This window comes from Malurus melanocephalus, unplaced genomic scaffold, assembly GCF_030028575.1.
Source record: "Malurus melanocephalus ecotype Western Australia unplaced genomic scaffold, MMel_1.1 scaffold_203, whole genome shotgun sequence".
Taxonomy (NCBI): domain Eukaryota; kingdom Metazoa; phylum Chordata; class Aves; order Passeriformes; family Maluridae; genus Malurus; species Malurus melanocephalus.
Genome location: NW_026623435.1, coordinates 249919 through 266090, shown reverse-complemented (window position 1 = coordinate 266090; position 16172 = coordinate 249919). Strand labels below are relative to the sequence as shown.

Below are 16172 nucleotides of genomic sequence, written 5' to 3'. Positions count from 1 at the left end.
GAGAACCAGGTTTGCTTGTGGTTGAAATGGCAATTTTATATAGAAGCTTTTGCAGAGCTGAGAAAAGTTTGGCTGTGGTGGATGCAGAGGAAGCCCTGATTTAACCCTTGGGCCTGAACCTGTAACTCACTGTACCCTGAGTTCCTGGAGAGTGAAAAGTAAATGCACGAAATGCATTTCAGTTCAGCTTTCATACTTATGTAGTATTCCTGCTTCCTCTGAGTGGATTCTACCCTTGGGAGCAAAAAGGGGAAGGTGAACAGATGATGTTCTTGACAGATGGTATTTTGCCTGCCCACATCAGCATGCTTGGGAGTGGGCAGAGCTTCCACTCAGAGAGATAGGCCATCATATCGTCCCTGTCTGAAATCAGAAAGCTGACAGTCTAAAATAACCCTGGGAGACTTTTTACTGCTCCACAGCATCCCGTGTGGGACACTCCTGTCACAAGCAAGCATGGAGCTCTCTCCCTGGGGATTTTGCACTTCTTTGTCTTCCTAGGATAGTCTGTTGCCCCTGAAGACTCCCTCTCCAGACTGAGAGCTGCTGATGACAGGTCTGTGTGTAAATTGTGAAGTAGAGAAGATGGAGTTTTCACTGAGCTCATTTTGAGCAAATTCTTTCTTCAGACAACACTAATCTATGTCCATGTAGTTGGAATTAAACTTACTCTGCATGTTGCTCCAGCTTTCAGTACATGCACTATTACCACTGTGCTCTCTTACAGGTGAGCAAACAAAATTACTTAAAATTCATGTCCTATCCTACATTAACAGTTTGGTACAGGTTTGGAAATGGAAATATGAGTGATGCATAGCTCATGTGTGGCAGTTTTTCTCTTGCGTATCTACAAAAATGGCATTGAAACTCTCTTTTAATAGATCCATGTGATAAAGCTAGAAACTGCTAGAATACTGCTGGAAACCTGTGTATTCTTCCCTAGAGCTAACTTTATAGTTCACTGCTTTTCAAAAAACTGTTCCAATCAGCATTTAAACTCATGTTGCTTGCATATTAATTTGGAGTGTTTTGTTTTGTTTTTCTTTATAGACCCTAATAGTGAATGAAGAGAAAAATGCAATCCAACAAGAATTTAATTTTGAAAAGGTAAGTTAATAGAACCAGTCTAATGTCGCTGGTTTATGTTCTTGAGAAAGCTGTGGTGGGACTGATAGGAAACACTTCCAGAAATGTTATCTCTTCTAAGTGAGGATTTCCTAATAATTCTGGCTGCATGCCATGCCAAAGGAGGAGCAGGCTGGCAGCAGTCTTGCTTCATGTGGAGAGAGGTGTGTTACAGCTCTGTGGCCATTCTTTCTGATCTTTCACTGAAAATTTGAAGGAGGTCACTGTATGTTAGCTGTGCAAAGGTGCTTGAGTTCCTATAATGTTGAGCATATACAGCCCCAGGGTGTTAAATCCCCTCCCATCTCACATGGGAAGGAAAAATGTGTATTGGTATCCATTTTTGATACAAAAGATGGCTTTTTTCCATTTGTCTTTTTATTCTCATCTGTTCATAAGCATAACTAGCATTGGCCACCTTAGCTATTCATTTGTTTATAGATCTGTGTAAGTTGTTTCATGTGCCCAGTCTCTACTCAGGGATATGCTATGATGCAGTAGAATCTCTCACTGGAGATTCTGCATGGAGCTCTGTACTGCTAAGAAGAGTGCACATTTAATCACTGGTTTTGAAAAGATTATGGATTCACTAGTTGTTTTGCCAAGGTATTCTTGTATAGTGTTAACTCTACATATGTGTGTAGTCAAACCACTTCACCATCTACCTATCCATGTTTCTCAGTGGTTAAGTACTCATTTTTTACATGGAGGAAATCCATTCCAAGTGTTGTTTTATGTGAAATGAGGAGAACTGAAGATTGTCCCCTTGACAGTTTTCACCATCCAGAGGTTATTTGGACAGTGGTTAACTGCTCTGCAGTATAGTTCCAAACTCAGTTAATTTTATTTTATAACACATAGATTTCAGTATTGGCCAAGATTTCTTTGGGAGCATGACTTTGTTGTGCCCTTCTAGTCATTACAACAGGTTGAACGTTGTGAAATAATTGCAATTTCCTGTAATGTTCTAGGCTCGCCTGGAAGTGCACAAGTTTGGAATCACTGGCTACAAGAAGCAGGAGCAACGCATTTGGGAACGGGAGCGTGCTATCATGCTGGGAGCAAAGGTAATTGTCCATTGGTCTGTGCTGGAGGTCACCCAGCTGTTACAGTGCAGAAAAGCTGTAAAGAACATGGGGAGCTTTGGTACTATTCTTTCAAAACACAAGATTTCCTGCCCTGACTCTCTTCCCACTTCATCATCTATTCTGTCTTGTTTGTTTTCTGTAGATGATTAGAAAATTAGTATGGCTATGTTATCAGAGAAGTAGTATAGATGAAATATGACTGATGAGGCTGAAAAACATTTACTAATTTTTAATCAGGCCACTAAAAAATAAATTATTGGAGAGAGAAGCTCACATTTTAAAACTTCACTCTCCCAGTGAGTTAAAGATGGAGAAAAGTTTTTAAAAGTTTATCGTAACTAGTGTAAAAGAAAAAAAATTTAGGTGTTTTATAGGGAGTGGGATTTTTTTTCTAGCTCTATGTGTGAACCTTGTAGGACTGGTAACAGAGCATTATTGTGTCTCTCTCCTGTCTTCACCAAGAAAGATACAATTTGTATGTGTCTACCTTATGTCCATTAAGTCCATTCTTCTCACCCACAAGGAAATAAGTAGTTCTAATGTTTTGCCACCACCACATGAAAAATACTGTTAATACAAGTGTGTGAGTAATCTTTGAACCTATTTAAAAATTTAGTCAGTGGTATCCATCCTGATCTTTGTTGCAGCCCCCCAAAAAGGAACATGTGAACTACAGGGTTTACCAAGAGAAAATGAAAGAGAAAAAAGCAGCGAAGGATGCTGATAAAGAAAAGGTTTGTGTGAAATTTTCTGTATAAAAAGGCAGCATGTAGGAGCAGCCCAAGAGCTTGACAGATAATGCCTCAGGTGCAAGAGGAGTTTCTGAGCTTGCTTGACACCTGCTGCTCCCCATGGATTGGGTTCTTGGCACCCACAGGATTAATCTCATTGCTAAAAGCTGGTTGTGAGCAGTATGAAGGCAAAGAATTAGGCTTGTGTTATGGTCAGTTTCACTGCCTCAGCCTTTCAGGCTGATAGACTGATGAACAAAATTAGCAAGGCATTTTTTATCTTTTCCTTCTAAGAGGAAACAAAATGGTCCTCAATTAAAGTTTGCTGCTTGTTGTCTAACCACAGAGAGCTGGATCTTCAACTACTTTTCTATCAGCACAATTCCATCTAGGATCTTACTCATTATTTAAAGCAAGGGTGAGGTTTCTGTTGCATCCATCTTCTAGCACAGCCCATCTGACACAAAGCCTGCCTCCCTATGGAGCCTTCTCATGTAGGTGGGAGCAGGCTGGTGAGGCAGGTAATTGCTCTATCAGCCCGTTTCCTGCCACCCTATTTCCCAGGGACCTACTTTTTCTCCTCTGTCATGTGGCTCAAAGTACATCCAGTGCATGACCAGACGTGGCTGAACCCTGTTATTTGACAAGTACACTCAGTTGGGTGACAGGACACACCTGCCTAGTAGCAAGTCCATCTTCTGACCCCAGGATTTGTCACATGCCCAAGAAGCAAGCCTCTGCTTCTGCATGTGGCAAGGACAGCATGTTGGTCATGAGTGGGCTGTACTTTCCGTAAGGTGCTGGGAAGGGCTCTGGGTACTGCTGGCAATGGCTCCATAAAGTGTTGCATCACTTGTTCTGTCAGGTTTCCCAGCTTGCTTTAAGTGCCTGCTGCTCTCTGAAGCAAAGCCTACTGTGTGTTTTATGTGCAGGTGGTTGTTTAACCAACATGCTCCATTTTTCTTTTGTTAAAACATGTATCTTTGAAAACAGGAACATAAAAGTGATTCTCTTAAGAAGAAGAAGAAGAAGAAGCAGAAAGAACATAAGGAGAGGTGAGACGTCTTTAACATGGCTGAAATTAACATTCTCTTGTACAGTCTCCCCAGTGTATCTCACCTATGTAACTGCACAGTCTTATTCCAGAAGTCATGCACACCATAGTGGAACAAAATTCTCCAAGTGCTGAGTTCCTCAAAAAATAGTGACACTGCTCTGTGCTTAGCAGTTCCAGACGTTTCAGTTACACAGCTTTAATGAAAGCATGTCAGTTCTGTCCCAACACATCTTAACACCACAACTGAAGGTCGGATTGATGGAAATCCCTGTGTGCAAACCCACAGTACACCACTTTTAATACATCTGCAAAGCACAGGCTACAGTATGCAGAGGCTTGAACATCTCATCCTAGTGCAGCAGGTTCACTCTATATTCTGTCCTCTCTATCCAAAAATCTTCATGTTTCTAAACATTTAAAAATGTAAATCATTACATCATGTAATGTGCTGCAAATTTTAAATGGCTGTGAAGGTAAAATGTTCTGGAGTCATTACATGCTATGGTTTATTACTCCATAATACCAGACTCTGCATAAGTAGTTGACATTTTTTACCATATTAAGCGTTTTCATGTGTTTCTGCTGTTTCTTTTAATTATTGTTTTTCCTCTTTCTATTTCAGGAAGGCCAAAAGGAAGAAATCAGTGCCTAGCATTTGGCCTGCAGGACAAGTTGGAAAATTCAGAAATGGGACCTTGATTCTGCAAAGCCATGACATAAAAAAAATTAAATCATTTAAAGCTAGCAAATGAACTTAATGATAGAGAGTGAAATGAACAATATGAATAAGATAGAATTTACATTGCTACCAAAACAGACTTCTGGAGTCTTTCACTTTCCCACCATATCTTAATTTTTTAATCCTATTTGTTATTGCAGGATTTTTATATACCATTCTGCCTTGGGATGAATATTAGAATTTATCATTTTATAAATAAAAATAAGAGTTTTTATTAAGCTAATTTTTATTAGTCAATATGTGCTAAAGAAAACATTTCTTTTTCTAGAATCAGCTTATTGGCTGAAAGTAAAACTCTAATTTAATCCATAAATTAATGGATATATTTATCTTTCATATAGAAGGAATATGGCAAAAGCATTATCTTACTCACTCTGAACCTGAAGTAGGTATTCTCCAAACTTGTATTGGACTGGACATAAATCTGTTTCTGTATCCTTATGGATTGCTAGTGGATAGTGGAATGGCACAAGAAATTTTCTGTCCAGTAAAACTTAATTTTTCAAAATTACCTGCTTTGGAGCGAAAATAACATTTTTTCTGGAGTTTTTTCCCAGAAAAGAGTTCCAGACTCAACTTGTACATCTCTATAAAGATCTCCAAATAAGCATTTTCAAAGAGTGGTTTGGTGGCTTAATTGGTTTTTAATAACAAAACCATGTAAGACTGAGCTAAATGAACATGGAGACACTTAATAGGTACTGGTCGTTCCTGGTCAACTCATATTTGTTTGGATTCCATGCCTCTTAAAGGCTCTTCTATGAAATCTTTGCCAAAACTGAGTTTTGGTGCTATTTGGATTTCAGCAATCTGGTGTTCCTGGAAGAACAGTGTTTGTCTTCTGTTGCTAAAGTTTTGTTGCTGCTTTTAAAGTTTTGTTGCTGCTTTTAAAGTTTTGTTGCTGCTTTTAAGGTTGTGTATCCATTACAAATGGCAATAGTTAGTAACCTTACAAAATGACAGAAACCAGAATTTTAGGGGGTGACAAAACTGAGGTTTACTGTTAAATGGCAGAGTTTGTATTGTAAGGAGGTTTGGAGCTTGTTTGAACAGCTCTGGCAGTGAAGGATGCGTACATGAGAAGGAAAAGAACCCTTTCTGCAGAAACTTGTTCTAGGTGTACTGGTACCCCTGTAGGAGGCTAAGCCTATGTCACCCTGAGGTCTGTGTCAGCTTGCAGCAGGTAAATAGAGCAGCATCAGAGGCTGCCCCCGTCACAGGATGGTAAAGTGTTCTGGGATAGGGAGAGCCACGCCACAGATGGGGATGCTTTCTGGCACACTGCTTTCCCCTTACCTTCCACCTTGCAGGTCTTGGAGAAGTGCTCTGCCAGCACAGAAAGGACTAAGAGGAGGGAGAGGGCCTGGAGAGCAAGTGCCAGGTAAAAAGCAGAAGGGTGTGTTTCTGGAGCCACGTAGGAAGAAGAGGGCTCTGCAGAGTTTGGTTGCTAAATGCTGTTATCACACTTCATGGTTGCATAATTTGATTTCTTCAACTCAGTATTGGTTGCAGATTTAAACTGGAATTAAGAATCCTGTCTGGTTACAGACTTAATGACTTTAAACCTTAAACAACTGTCAAATCACGATGGCATGTGAAGGTGTAACCACTAAGCATAATTGAGTACAGAGCATCAAGACTTGTTGAGGCAACAGACGGGCTTTGGATGTTGTAAGATAATGTGTATTTTTTTAATTCCTGGTTAATCTTTGAGTTTAGTGTTCACTGCTCATTTCTTGATAAGGTTTTGTTCAGTTGGCTTTCCATGTAATGTGGGACTTCGTGTTCTCCATCAGCTTTGATAAGTCAGAGTTCACTTTCCACCTCCACAGCTCCCAAAAGCTATGTGGTAGTGAAACTTGGTCAGAATGGAGTGTCTAATTTTTGCAGTCAAGCTTGTAAGGTCTGTAAAGGGCTGAATGAAATCAGTCCTTAAAATAAAAAGTTTAAAATTGAAATCCAAGTTGAAGGTGGAACATTAAAGTTTTGGGCAGAAGGAAACGAAAAGTTTATTCAAAGTGTTGCCTCCTCACACTCATTTAACGTTGCTGTGTATGCATTATGAAAGGCTTCTGTTAATAGAGGTAGGTTTGCTTTTTCATATCAAGTCTCCAAGGTAATTTGAACTGGGCATGCTACATTCCTGTAGAAGGCTTTGCTTGGGTAAACGTGGCACTTTGAGTCCTGTTTTATTACTAGATGCATCAAGAACATGGGCAAACAAGGCTGTTGAGAGCCGGTTGCATCCGGTGTATCTGGGCTGGTATGTGTTGGTGGCTAACAGTATTTAAGTGTACAGACAGCAAGCTGTGTTGGTTTTGGAGCAGGTGCTGATACATGAACGGCAGTATTGACTGAATAACTGATTATGAGAAGAGGAGAGCAGGGCCCTCTGTCTGCAGTTGCATGGAGGAATGAGGTGTAAAGGAAGAATGCAATGATTTCTCCTTATCTGCTCTCTTTTTCATGCCTTATCCTATTACAATTACCTTTATTCCCTGCTTCCCTACATGTTAAGCCACATGTGATTATCTTTTCTCCCAGTCAAATTCTTTGCCATAAATGAGTTGTTGACAAGCTGTCTTTTGCAGGCATGGATGGTGTCTCCACACTTTGTACTTTCTCCTGATTGTCTTGTCTGAGATCCCATTTCTTACCCTGCTGCTGCTGCTGTGTCAGAATGCTTTATTCTCTCGTATTAACAGATACCTATGTGGCTTTGTAAGTGCCTTTTGTCACGGGCTGGCTGTGGTGCCTCTGTGGCACTGCTGAGTCCCTCCTTGATAGAGGTGCACAGCTCCCAGATGATAGGTCATTTTAAACCATCTCACAAAGTCTTCCCTGCCCTGACAAGCTTTCTGCCCAGTCTGACTTTTACACTTACCTAAAGGGTTTTCCAGTCAGTTCCTACTGGTGCCACAGTTCTTTCCAGGCTCTGCTTTTTCCAGTGTCAGAAACTTCTGGAGATTGGGAAATCACCCAACGTGGGTTGCAGCTAAGTAACAGATCCCCAGGTGTTCTATAACCACTGTGAGCCAGAGTTCACGGAGTGGTGCTGAGAAGGAGAGTTGTTTCATGCCAGTGAATCAGGGTATGTCAGGCTCAGGCACAGATGGTTGCTCTGAGGAAGGAGTCTTGGCTTTCTCCATTTACTGGATTATTCTTGACTGGTAACAAAGTATCAACTGTAGGAGATAGGCATACCAACAGTATGAATGCCTCATCTATGTTACAACATAGTATTTTTGAATCATAAATTGTAATAATAAATAGGGTACTGATGCTGAATTTGTTGGCAATGTTATAAGAATTTATTTAGAAACTGTAAAACAGCATAAACTTATATGTCAGGTTTTCCAAAAGGGTAATAATAGTAATAATACACCAAATTTTAGTTGGACCAAAAGACAAAAAGCAGTTTGTTTCTAATTCAAAAATTACAAACATTTGCTACTGGTATAAAATTATAAAAAGTTTGTATTTTCCTCTTGATCTGGTGACAGACACATATAGCAGAGATGTATATTTCACCAGCTCCAAATTCATATAAGCTATGGGAAATGACAGTAAAGAAAAAAAAACATTGTAGTTCAGAAGAAAACATAGAAACAACTTCTTGTCTTTCATTTAACCAGAATTGAACACCATTATCTTATTCCTTTGCACTTTTTTGGTTGCCAACATTTAAATTAGTGTTACTCATGCTTCATATAACAATCAGAAATAACAGCAGGTTTACCTCATGCATTTATCTTTAATATTCATCACATAATGTCTTCTCACCATGCTACCTAGGGCGGTTAGTGTTTTTATTGACAACATTTAAGAGAGGTGGAGCATAAAGAAATGCAATCAGGATGCAGGAATATTTCTATCTACTGCCTCACGGGAAAATGTTAGAAATACTCCAATTAGCATTTAAAAATAGTTTTTAATTAATTCTGCTTGGAACTGTTTGCAATAACAGATGTAAGAAAGGTCATTTAACAGAAGGGGAAAATGTTGAGTGCTTCTGTTAGTGACACACAAGTCTTTCTCCTGTATTGTGCAAAGATGCAGGAGCCCCACACATCTAGTCTCTGAGGTTTGCTTATGGGCTTCTGCACCTGAGAAGACCAAGTGTGTCTTATTGATGATGGATTTGTGCTTCAGGCTGCTGCTCCACCTGGTTGGGTGTGTGCAGCTTTCAGTTGAGCTGGGCAGAGGAATCACCAGAAATATTGTCAGTAAAAACTAGAAGCAGCTTATTTTTTTTCCTAAAAAAAAAAATAATAAGACTCTCCATCTTTGCCTCGTAGTTTTCAGTGACATGTGCCCTTTACGTTTGCAATGTGGTTGATTTGTAACTGTAATCTCCCTTCCAAAGTTGATCTAGCCAAGATATTTGGTGTTCTTGTATTATCTTGCCTGGTTCAAAATTAAATTATTAGTTCTGCTATTTAAGCTGAATGCTGCAAAGCTGGTAAGGCCTGAGATAAGGTCTAACAACTCCTTCCTCATTTTTCTCTTTGTGACCAAAGGACATACTAGATGGCAGCAGTAAGCTGCTGTTACAGGGTTGAGGAATTTTGCATCCTTTCTCACAGGAATGGGTGATCTGAATTGTGATCTAGATATGCACTACCTCTTTTTGGCAGTTGCAGACATGGTGTTTTTCATACAGTGGTGGTGGCAGCTTAGTCTTAATCTCATCTCTCTCTTACCTTGTTTAAGAAATACCATGTAAGAAAGAAAAGCTGCATCTCACATTTCTTCTTGCTCTAGAACAACTCGGAAACCAGAGTATGGGGTGCTCTCTGCCACCTTACTAACTACACTTTGAGGAAAAAAGAAATAAAATAAAAAACAACTTACACAGCACTACCACAGAACTCTATCACCAGCCAAGAACAAACTACAGCAATATACTATGATGATATTATTTACAACATGATGGAACATTATGCATATAATAAATTACATTTAATACTTTTCCTCTAAAACTCTGATGTATGTAAGCTCATGCTTATTTTATTTATTTTGCTCAGTCCAATATATTTTCCTCTATATATCTTAAGTGCATAGGCAAGTATAGGAGGTGACAGGGCTGTTTGCCTATCTTTTCTATGTTTCTAGAAGCCAAATTGCTTTCCATCACAGTATGCTACTGTCCTCAGTGACATTTATTTTAGACCACATACCTTTCCACAGCAGGAGCAAGGGATTGTCAACTAGATGTGTGCTTATATTGACAGTAAGTCTTACTAAGAGATCTTGTGAGCTTTTTTTGAGTTGATGAGGGAAAGGAAAGAAGTGGAAATTGTATAGCATTGCATGCCTTGGGAAGTCTGACAGTGCTCCTGATGGCAGGCTACTTCTGTCTGTTCCCACTGAACTTAATGGAAATTTGCAGAGGAAAGAGTCAGGAAGAAGGTTCACAAAAGGCTAAGGTTCATGGGGTAGGTGAAAACTGAGAGTCTTTTGTTGCTCTGCGGGACAAAGTTTGACCGCTGTATTTATTTTGCAGCTGTTCAGAGGTTCCAAACCAGTGTATGCAGAAGTCAAGCTTTATTGTGTTAAAAAGGGGAAGGCCTCTGTGTTTTTCTGGCTTTTTTTTTAAACATTTATTCAATTTACAGCTACACTGTGTGGGCTCTGTGCCACAGTGCATGGGATTCATCCCAGTGCAAAAGGTTTTGCTCTCCTGCTTATAAGAAGCAAGCAGGCCTCTAGCATCTGAAGAGTCTCTTGACAGGCAGCTTTGTGTGGCCCAGCTGCCAGAGGAGCTTGGAGTCCTAGAGAGCTGCAGAAATACTCTGAGGAAACAAAAGGAAACAAGAGCATCCAAAGGGTATCTATGCTGCTCTTCTCTCTCTGGATTCTCCCTGCACAGTCAACAACAGTTTCTGCAAGGACCATACTGCAAATTTCTGCAGGGACTAGAGGCTGATGCCCTCCTAAAGAAAGGAGGGAAACAAGAACTGGCATAAGAGATGCTATAGATGAAGAATGTGCAAACTGCTGGGTTTATAATGGGATGGACCTTGGAGAAGTTGCCTGCAGAGAAGGAAACTACCTCCAGCCTGTGCAGAGTAGTGGGAGCATCCCACTTCTCCCCACCTACTGCTATTCTGCAAAGGGAAAACTCTGCTCTGCTTTATGTTCAGATGGCCCCTGCATGCTCTGCATAAATATTCGCATGTGGAATTGCTAGTTTTCTACAGTGATTTTMACTACTTAAGCATTTTTTCTGTTAATCAAACTATGAAAATGTAGCTGAAGTCATAAGAATGCACTCTATGTGGGTAATTGGTTTATTGCTACAGGCCATACCAAATGTAAGTCCTTGATTGTGTACACAACTGACACATGCAAACACTTTGTTTGGTTTTTGACCTAGCGTAATCTTACTAATGCAGGTAGCCTACTTCTAACTATTCCTTTTAATTTATTTGCATTTTTGCTAGGTTAAAGGAGACTATAATGTAGCTACCCTACTTCTGTGAATGTTAGAATGTAGAGGGTAAAAACTGGGCTTCTCTATTTACTGTTGCTACCTACTGTCCATATATTCATTAGAAATTAACAACATGTCACTCAGTCTGTTCTCCCCAAGATATAATACACCAGGAACTGATACCAAAGCAACTATGAAAACGAAAATCAAGTATTGCAAACACTTCTAAAACCCGTTCAGAATTAATTTTAAACATCTGGCAATGGTTGAGAAGATTGGGAAGTAGTAAATTCATTTGAGTTTCCTTTACAGAAGCTAGGAGTAAAGACAAAGGTTCTGTCCCAAAACAAACAATGTCCTGTCTTTTTTAATACAAGTGGAGTGCCTCCCATATTAAAACTACCACAGGATGTTTCCCAATACAAAAAAAAACTATATGCAATTTATGTACAATATTCCCATACACTACTCTGACTGGCAATACTCAGAGCCAATGCTATGATTACAACTGTTAGGTTCATTGAAGAGCACACTCAAGAGGAAATTTGGGGTCTGGTAGCATTCTAGCTGAGGTAGGTTAAAACAGACCTGCTAATTAGAAAATCTTGCATGAGTTCGTATGGTATTGAATTAAACTGAGGATTATAACACAGTTGGTGTCTGATATTCTTTACAAAACTGAGATGAATATAGCAGTTATTCCATTGTCTAAAAGTTTACTAACACAATCCATTCCAGACTTCAAAGRAAGTAACATTGCTTTCTCACTTAACAGCATATGTTATTTTTTGTCCCATCATTGGTCTTATTTCCTGTTTCAGTCTTGATGTTGCTGAAGGTGTGCTGCTGTTCTGCAGGCCATGTGGGCTACAGGATGCTTGCTTGGTTACAGGCAGCAGGATGACAGACTGCTTTGTGTCTGTGCAATAGCCCAATTCTGTTCTGGGCTGCCTTCCCGTTCCCACAGTGGCTGTAGGGTGGGATGACCCAAGGGAAGATTCTGGTTGCACTGCCACAGGGAAGCCTTGCCACCACTCAGCACTACCTGAGTGATGTGCTCCAGAGAGAGACCAGGAGTGGACCTGCAGCAGGATACCTGGGGGCTGGCAGGCTGCCCAAAGGCAGGCCTGGGCTGTTTGTCGTGTGGCTGTGCTTTAATGCAAGGCAGTAAGCTGGATTTTGGTCAGAATATTTGTTTTCAGGTTCAATGATTACATGCCTGTTAATAATATGCGTGTGCGTATACATATGCTTGAAGAAGAAAATTTGTATAAGCAGCAGGATTTAAAAAAAGGAAATAGTAAATTGGTAGGATTTGAGAGTTTATGCTTTTCTTGTTTGACAGCACCACACTTCTAAGGGGTTAGAGTGACAAAAGTCCAAGATGTCATGGGCTCACCCATTCTGCTGCACCTTGTCTTCCCGTGTTGCCGCTATACACACACACACACTTGCATACTGGGTTAACTGGGTTCAGAGGAAACGAAGCACACAGGCAAACAAGTGTGTTTTCTGACAACTGCATGCAAGTGACAGTGCCATGGCTAGGAGAAAAGATCACTGTCAGTCAGACTCCAGTTGTCATGAGCAGTGCCTGAAATGGCTGCTCATTTTTGTGGGAGGTGCCAGGCACAGGTTAGGTCTTGCAAAAGATTTTATGTCCCAATCCAGAAAAATGCTTAGGGACTGGTTTTGCATTACTGCTATTGATCTCTCTCAAGGTTTCACTAGGATCAAGACATTAATTGGCTCACAGTAATCTAATAGAAAATTAAGGCTTCAGATCTAAATGCTACATTGGAACTACAGCTGTGCAGGGTTTATCAGGATCAAGGCTGGAAAGCAACATTTCTCAACGTGGGAGACTTTGCATGTGCCATATCTAAATAAATCTCTTATCAATTCAGTTCAAAGGAATCTCCCCTGCTTTCAAGAGTTGTGCTGATAACCACAATCAGATCTTCTGTATGTGTCTCCACAGTCATGCCTAAATAACAAACACTAAGATGTATCAAGGATGTTTTTCTCTCTATTTTCTGTATCTGAATCCTGCACGTATCACAGTGCTGACTAAAATGAGCTCAACTATTTCATGGCAGTGTTTGGGAACCAGCCTTGGTCTCGTTGCAGATGATAAGGTAAATTCTGCCACTGAATTCTAAGGGTACATTATCTTATAGTTTACTGCAGTCTAAACCCAGGAGGAATAATTAATGGTCATTTGAGCCCCTGAATGTAATTGACAACCAGGAATTCTTGAGCACATAACCTCCACCTCAGCTGTCAAAACATGCTTTTTTTTATTTAAGGACTTCAGGTGGTAAGGAATCCAGTTCATCTACTGGTAAACTGCTCCAACATCCATTGTCCTTCAGTCTCACCCATTTTTTCCAGCATCCCTCATATTTAAGCACAAATCCAGCCATGAGAGAAAATACACTCATTTAACCTTTTGCTCTGTAGATGTGAGTTTTTGTGTGCACACGAGTGTACATATATATGTGATGCAGAGTAGATATGTTCAGATACCCATCTGCAGCTGAGTGCCCGTTCAGTGGATGTGCTTGCTATGGCTGTTAAATTGGAAATGGAGTGGCCTAGCTGCAACTGGCCGATTGTTCGGTGAGAAACATGCTGCACAGTGTTTTAAGTCAGGGAAGAGAATGCTTTTTAACTGACTTACTGAAAAGTGCCAAAACACACTGAGAAAGCTTACAGAATCCAGCACAGTGTCAGGCAGGGGCTTTAGCCCCCTTTTTTCATTAGTTGTTGGGCAACTTGGTCTGTTTTACACATTGTGGCACCTCCAGTCCTGTGTGTAGGGTCACCTGCACAAAAAAGAAATAAAGTTACATTCAAAACTGGGACATCCTCTGCAAAAAGCATTTGTGATAGTAAAGTGCAGGTAAATGACATATAAAGGGCTTTGGGACTGCAGGTCCCAGTTTAAATCAAGACTATTAATGGAGACGATATCTAGCCCTGAAATGAAAAGTGTCCTCCTGCCTTCCTTCCTAAACACTGGGACCTAGAAGCCAGGTGTCTCTACCTTTTTCCAAATCTAGTTGCACATCTAGAAGTGCAGCTTGCTGGATAAAAGGTGCATGGGGTCTCTGCATGAGGGACCCCGAGTGCTTCGGGACAGAGATCACACAGTGGAGCTCATGTACATGATGAGTGTTCCACCAGGGCTGCCTTGGCCCTGCCTGACCTAAGCTGACCTCCTTCAGTCCTCAGGCTCCTGGATATTTCCACAGGCTCTCCCTTATACCACAACCGGTTTCTATCCATGTGCAGTGGTCTTGAGGTAAAAATGCATTATTTAAAGACAGTTCCTCCAAAAGGAAAACAAGAATGATGTGCTGACTGTTGCACTAATTCTCTGATCTATGTTGCCTTTGCTCTCCTTACCACTGGGCTGCTCATACTTCAGTCATTTGTCAATGTTAAAGAGGAATTAGAATGGCTTTTAGTCATACAGGCAGGGAAAAACCTTAGAGACACTGCTTTCCCAGTGGAGCATCACAGGAAAATCAGAGCAGGTACTTTGACTTGTTGTACAGCATTACTCTTCACATCTATCAGGCAAGGCAGAAGGTCAAACGCAGTCCAAAAAGTGTGAGTAGCCTAGATGTAAGTCTGAGAAGAAAAGAACCCTTATCTGCACTGACTACTTACAGATGACATGATCTCCTTTACATGGAATGGGTATGTGGGGCTGGGCTGCAGGTTTACCTGGACATTTCGATTGAGGCTCAAGGCAGGCATGAAGACGCCCTCGATGTTTTCGAATGCTGGAGGCCCCTGCTGCTGCCCATTTATGTAAAACGTCAGGCTGTGCTTGTTCAGATCCAGGAGAACGCCAATGGTGGCACCTTTAGAAACTCCTCCTTCAGTCCTAAGGGACAAAGGGACATTGTTGGTGAAGGCAGTGCTGCTGTGTCTGTGCTGCTCTCTCTAGGACACGCCAGTCGTACTAAGCAAAGGGAACATGGAGCAGCACCATCACCTGTGGCATTTGGCACTGACTGATCCACACCTCTGTCTGAAGCTTGTGTACCACATCCATGGGAGCTTAATGAATGCTAAAGACAAATTACATCCACATCTCCTGCAACTACATTAAGAGGTGAAAATGGGGTCCAGAACCAACAGGTCCCCTTGGCTAATGACAAACAGGGGAGTGAGCCAGTGGAGTCCTGGAGACACGGCACCTCAGAGTATCCCTGCTATGGTGAAGTGATGCATGGCAGGAAATGAAAAAGCAGGAAATTGTTTTCCTAGGTGTTCATTTCTAACCATTATGCCTGCTAACAGCTCAAGAGAGAGAGACTCCCAGTTCAGCTCCTCACCTTGGCATGCTCCAAGGCCACCCAGATTTCCAGAGCCCAGGGAGCCAGCACAGGTACAAGAGACAGTGGCTTGGGGGAGGAAGTTGGCGCTGGTTAGGCCAGCATTTATCTCCCGACTGACAAGGTGTTCAGCTACAGGACTGGGAGCTATCTAAAGCGTGCAGGCATAGTCATTAATACCAGTGATAATTGGTTGTGGCAGCAGCAGCTGCTGAGAGCTACTGTAGTGTCAGAGCTTGCCAGGACAGACTCAGCCACCCATTACACGCCTGAGTGATTTAACATTAATGCACTTTGACTTGGGGGTTAGTCAAGCTCAGGACTACTTTAAAGAACACTGAGCAAAAATATCCACTAGATATGCAGCCTGGCCACAGGCACTGCTATTCTGCTAATATCATGGGGCTCTGCGATGGATTTACAGCCTGACACAATTTGTTCAGGGTAAATCAGATTTCAAATAATTTGCAGTAGGAAAGGAAGCAGCTGTCTTTTGTTCCATGCACTTGCCTCAGGCACACAACATTCACAAGATTAATGCTTTTTTAACATAAAATATATCACAATAGGTAGGCAAAACATTAAAAAAAATGGGGGCGGTATTGGAATATGATTAGGAAGAATATAGTGCAATATAAAAAATT

The 16172-nt window shown here is 41.0% G+C and overlaps 1 protein-coding gene across 2 annotated transcripts in view; it reads right to left on the bottom strand.

Annotated features, from left to right (window-relative positions):
• Positions 1-8047: 8047 nt before the first annotated feature.
• The window catches only part of TRIM67 (tripartite motif containing 67), a 39532-nt gene continuing 31407 nt past the window's right edge, over positions 8048-16172 (bottom strand). For both annotated transcript variants that reach the window (XM_057373606.1, XM_057373607.1), the window contains exons 9-10: positions 14912-15074; positions 8048-14004 (exon numbers count right to left, since the gene is read on the bottom strand). In XM_057373606.1, the coding sequence (XP_057229589.1) occupies positions 13939-14004; positions 14912-15074 (229 nt within the window). In that variant the 3' untranslated portion in view covers positions 8048-13938. The remainder of the gene's footprint in view (positions 14005-14911; positions 15075-16172) is intronic.